This window comes from Lactuca serriola, chromosome 7 (assembly GCF_051521515.1).
Source record: "Lactuca serriola cultivar US96UC23 chromosome 7, Lser_US96UC23_V15, whole genome shotgun sequence".
NCBI lineage: Eukaryota > Viridiplantae > Streptophyta > Magnoliopsida > Asterales > Asteraceae > Lactuca > Lactuca serriola.
Window position 1 is genome coordinate 73,585,805 of NC_136414.1, and position 5,641 is coordinate 73,591,445.

Sequence of the window (5,641 nt, forward strand, 5' to 3'; positions counted from 1 at the left end):
GTTACACAATGAAACATTATATATTTCTAATAACATCCACAAGACGGTCCCGTTCTGCCATAAGTTCATCAATCTTTTCATCAACAACATTAATCTATTTTCTGCAACTTGTATTTCTTTTATTTCTTTCATAGTATTAGCAGTCCATTTGATCATTTATTTCATCTCTCCCACAGAGACTTTACACGAGCACGAACAACTCGACTTTTTTAATAGCCCCTTTTTTTGGTCTTATTTAGCGTCTTTTATAATTTCAAAAATACAATTAGGCATCTTAGGTGAACAATGCCCACTACATTAAGGAACGAGTTAAGACCGGAACAATAACATTTGTTGTTTTCACAATGAAATAAGTTTTTATAGATGATCCTAGCCAATCCTTTCCCTTTCGAGGTAATCTTGGACTGAACAACACTCGAAATATATTTCAATATTATAATTGAAATGAAAATAAGTCATTAATCTTACAAGTAAATGCATATTAGTTATCATCGTACAACGAATGAGATCATAAATTGATAAATGAATTGTTAGACATGCGTGACATTTTATAAGTGCAAAATTTGCAATTTAGGGTGTTGGTAAAATAATGGTGAGCAAATCATTCACAAGGCCATATGTACATTCGTGGGGAGTTATTGTAAATAAGTAAAACAATATAACAGCAACATACCATGAGCCAATTATACTATGGTCCAATTATACATGAGTTAATTTAAAAAAAATAAATATAAAGGTCTAAATATTTAAGAATTTTGAATTTATAAGAAAATAAGAAGAATAATGAATTATTATAATGTAAATGTTTTTTATTATTTAAATTTAAACAAATAATTTAAACAAATAAACAAAAAAACTAATGAGCTTAATTTTGAGAATTTTTAAATTAAAAGATGAATTTATTAATGATATTGATATCCATTTATTATTACATTTATTGCAATTATTATATTAAAATATTATGTTAAATTTAAAAAAATAGAAAAACCCATAAAATGACATGTGGAAAAAAATTTATTCAAAATAACCACAAAATGATATTTAACAAATTAAATGAGAATGTGACATATAAAAAAAAAAAAAAAACTTTGATTTATTAGAGTAGACTACATGTCTAATTAATTTGCAATTTATGGGGAAACATATTGCCATTTTTGATAGTTAAAATTTTTAGGGATTGATATGCTCTAAATATAGTCATTTAATGAGAAACTAAAAAAATTATTGTCATATGTTTTGTTAATGAACTTGGAATTTTAGTCTAGAGGAATGTTGATGGAGATTTTGGTAAATTCATGTCCTCTCCAAAAATTTCAAACTTCCCGCCGAGAAAATAAGCATCTTCTTGCAAAATCCCTTCCATCCCTCTCTTTCTCCATCTCTCACGCACTAACAACACCAGTTGTGTGTGTAATACCGCGTTGTTCTTTCCTTTTTCCCTCAACAAAATCTCCATCAGACGAAAATGTTGAACCAAATAGCCATTTTGCCCCAAATGATAATCTCTTACACACCATAAATCTTCCAATTTTTTTTTCTAGGGTTTATATGTTTATCACAACGATGCCTGACTTAGGCAACCTTGTAAGCACGTCTTCGCTTCCCCTTACTCGTTGTTCTAATAGTTCAAGACCAGGAGCCATGGGAAACCGCGATTTGTGTGACCCAAAGTATGCTAAAGAATCAGAAACCTCTTTACCAGTGCAAGACGAATGTAACAGAGATCGGTCTGTTAAGATCAATAAATCTGTGGAATCGAAGAGTTTGAATGATTATTGGAGCGATTGGGTTTCGAAGAATGTCGAGTTGGGGGTTCCTGAATCGAAATTGTTTCTCCCGTTTCTTGTCGGAGCACCAAAACTGGTAAAATCATCTCAATACTCTTTTATGTTAACGGATGAACCTTCAACTTTATGATGCAATGAATCAGTTATTGGATTATTTTTAGAAATTTATGGAACTAAAATCGAATTCATAGATGAACTACATCACAGTCTATGAACACCAACACTTTTTTCCATAGTAAACTTAACTATAGCTATAGATTCGCTCTTTAATGATTTGGAATCTGAACATGAAACAATGATTTGTTTTTGAATGTGTGATCGACAATTCATACAATCCATCTCAGGCTGAATGTCGTACCTGTGAGAACGTAATCTACCCAGGGGAAGAGGTATCATGCGTTGTTCGTGATTGTAAAGCTTCATATCACCTGACATGTGTACAAAACTGGCATGGATTATCGCCATCATCAAAACCATTCAAATGTCCTCAACATGTACACTTATTCTCCTCCCTTCTCATTCTTTAATCTGTTTTCAATTATCAAAACATTCATCTCATTCTTTTCAATCATCAACAGGCATGTTTTCTATGCAAAAAGAAAATCCATCTATGGCGATGTTCAAGATGCCATATAGCATCACATGACAAATGTGCACCATTTTCAGATCATCTGTTGCATTCTAAAGACAACCAAAAAATCTGTTGGAGACATTATTGGCCACCATTAAAGGTCAATCTCTTCCTTCATCATCAAATACAAATCCTTAACATTCTTCGCTTTTCAATAAAAGAAAAAAACATTATTCGTTTCAATTGATTAGGCTGATGTATCTTGTTGAATAACCAGCCTGCAGTTCCCACAAACAGCATCGAGGTAAGTAAGTCTTGTTCATCAATTATCATTCCATTAATTCAAACAAAATTATGATTTAATAAACTTTTAACAAATCATTTTGTTGAATTATAGGAACTTTTTTGTCGTTTACCTTTACCATATACAGTGGATGAATTCAAGATTGATCTCTTGTTGAAAGACACAATGGAGAACAAACTGGAGCCACCTCCATATGTTCATATCAGGCGAAGTATCCTCAATTTATTTATTATAATTACAAATTATAAATATTATTTAACTTTAGTTAAATAATATATTGTTCTTTAACGAAAATTAGATATATATCTTGTAAAGAAAAAACGTGATGACACAAATACAAATACTGGATGCACTGATTGTAGTTCTAGTACTTGTTCTGAAGATTGTGTATGCAGGTATTTAATATATATATAAAAAAAAGGTGAAATTTATAAAAAAAAAAAAAAATGTTTATAAATTTTGTAATTTGATAAACAGGCTACAATGTATAAGCTGTTCAAAGGCATGTAAATGTTCAGAAAGGTGTACAAACAAGCCCTTCCGAAAAGACAAAAAGATCAAAATTGTTTTGGTAATTTTTTTTAAAATAAGTAAATAACTTTTTAGTTTTTACAAATCTTGTTCAAAGTTTATAATTTTATAAATTTTTGTAGACTGAAAGATGTGGTTGGGGAGTTGAGGCTGTTGAGCCTATAAAAAAAGGTGAATTCATTATAGAATATGTAGGAGAAGGTAATATTTTAATTACATTTTGTGACGTTTTATTAAATTTTACTACAGTTTTGAGTTAATTAATTATTTATTAATTTATTGTTTTAGTTATTAGTGATGCATTGTGTGAACAAAGGCTTTGGGACATGAAGCACAAAGGGATTAAGAATTTTTATATGTGTGAAATTCGAAAAGATTTTACAATCGATGCTACTTTTAAAGGAAATGCTTCTCGTTTTCTAAATCATAGTTGTGGTCCTAATTGTGATCTTGAAAAATGGTAAGCATGATGAAGTTTGTTTATTTTGTTAGCATAAGGGTATTTTGGTCATTTAGCTAATGAGCATATTTTTTTAGGGATGTTGATGGGGAGACTCGTGTTGGTGTTTTTGCTGCTAGATCTATCAAAGCTGGGGAGGCTTTGACTTATGATTATCGGTAATATATTTTTTTTCTAATACAACATTATTGATTTAAATAATTAATTATGTAATAATGTATTACAACTTTACAACAATTTTGAAGCTTTTTACAAAATGAGAAGATTTTTTGGGTTATTGTTAGAAAAGTCCAAGTATTTTGTCTTAGTGTAAGGAAAAGTTTCGGTTTTTATTTTTTGAAAAAAAAGTTCTGATTATCAATAATCTCTATTTTATTTTTTAAATAAAAAATGATAGATTATTGTATAAAATTAGATCATTAGGACGTTTGTGTTCAAAAAATAAAAGTTAAAAATATTTTATAAATTGACAAAATAATGAGACTTATAATAATGACCCAAGATTTCTTAACAAAAATCTTTGAATTTTGGCATTATAATAATCTTAAGTAAATCATTTAATGGTGACATGTAATAAAAGGTGTCAAAAAAGACAAACATTTCATTTACAAAACTTAAAATGCTAACCAATAAAAACAAATATTGAGTTTTATGTACAAAAATCCTATTATTTTAGGGAAATTTTTGACAAAGTCTTAATTTTTTTAACAGAAAAGTCCCGGTTATTTAATATTTTGCACCAGTTAACGAAAAAATCCTTATTTTTTATTTTGGGTATTATTCAGAAAAGTCTCATTATTTTAGGAATTTTTTTTGAGAAAGTCCTAAAAGATTTTTTTGAAAAAGAAAAGTCTCGATTATTTAACATTTTGTTCAAATTAACTAAAAGGTTTTTTATTTTATTTTATTTTATTTAATAGGAAATGACAGATTAGGTATGAACAGTTTGTACCAATTCCGATTCCGTATCAGTACAACTGGTACCGTCTGTATCGGTACCAGTACTGAAAACCAGTACCATTCCCGAATACCAAATTTAGGATTTTATCAAAAATTTTTCCAAAATAATAATACTTTTCTGTATAAAACCCTACAAATATTTCGAAGACATTTTGTTTGATATGAATTGTTGTAATACTTAAATTAAACATCAATAAAAGACTTATGGCATATTGTAGATTTGTGCAATTTGGGCCGGAAGTGAAGTGTCATTGTGGGGCTTCAAGTTGTCAAGGGTATCTTGGGAATAAAAAAAAGATAGCAAAAATGGAGCTTCTTGATTGGGGTGCAAAGCGTAGAAGAACAACAACCGCTAGCTTAAAGATCATCAAAATCAAATCATAAAAATTCCACAAAAGGTTAATCAAATCATGTTGTATATCGGATTTTGTTTTTCACCAATGGAATATAAACAATGAAAAAAAGGTATAGTGGTAAAATACCTACATTTCTTTCACATCACGTAGAGATGTTAGACCAAAAACTAGAAAACAATTTATTAATTGTGAGTCTCAACATCGTCTTTTTTTGCTTTAGGGACATTGTGTATTTTGTATTTGAACAAAATACAGAAAAGTACAACATATTATAGACATCTTATTGAAAATACCGTATATTGATTTTTTGACTGTTTAAAATATTCCATAATATTGTGATCGATGATAATTTTTGAATATTTCTATAATTAGTTTGTACTAATCATCTTTGCCATAATTAGAAATATTATGTGATGACACCATAATGTCAAGAACTAATTTTCTCTATAAATTTTGTACCAATGTATGTGGTCTCATCTTAGATCTTCGTTTACCCTCGTTTGTTTAAAAGATTTATGTAAAATAATCAAGTAGATAAAATCAACCAGTTATGATGTTGTTTATTTATCTGTAATTTTTTTATTGTAAAAAACTATGACCTGAATTTCTGTAAAATGTTATGCCTAAACAAGAAAACTAGAAAGCCAAAAAAACATAAGAATATTGGATACA

General features: G+C 28.8%; 1 protein-coding gene across 1 annotated transcript; it reads left to right on the top strand.

The window, feature by feature from the left end:
* The first annotated feature begins 1,339 nt into the window (after positions 1–1,339).
* On the top strand, positions 1,340–5,292 carry SDG4 (SET domain group 4). The gene is made up of 11 exons (XM_079011804.1): positions 1,340–1,863; positions 2,132–2,281; positions 2,366–2,518; positions 2,636–2,662; positions 2,756–2,873; positions 2,961–3,057; positions 3,140–3,233; positions 3,316–3,394; positions 3,482–3,653; positions 3,731–3,811; positions 4,832–5,292. The coding sequence occupies exons 1-11, from the start codon at positions 1,549–1,551 to the stop codon at positions 4,995–4,997; spliced, it is 1,452 nt and encodes a 483-aa protein (XP_078867930.1). The 5' UTR covers positions 1,340–1,548; the 3' UTR covers positions 4,998–5,292.
* Positions 5,293–5,641: the final 349 nt, after the last annotated feature.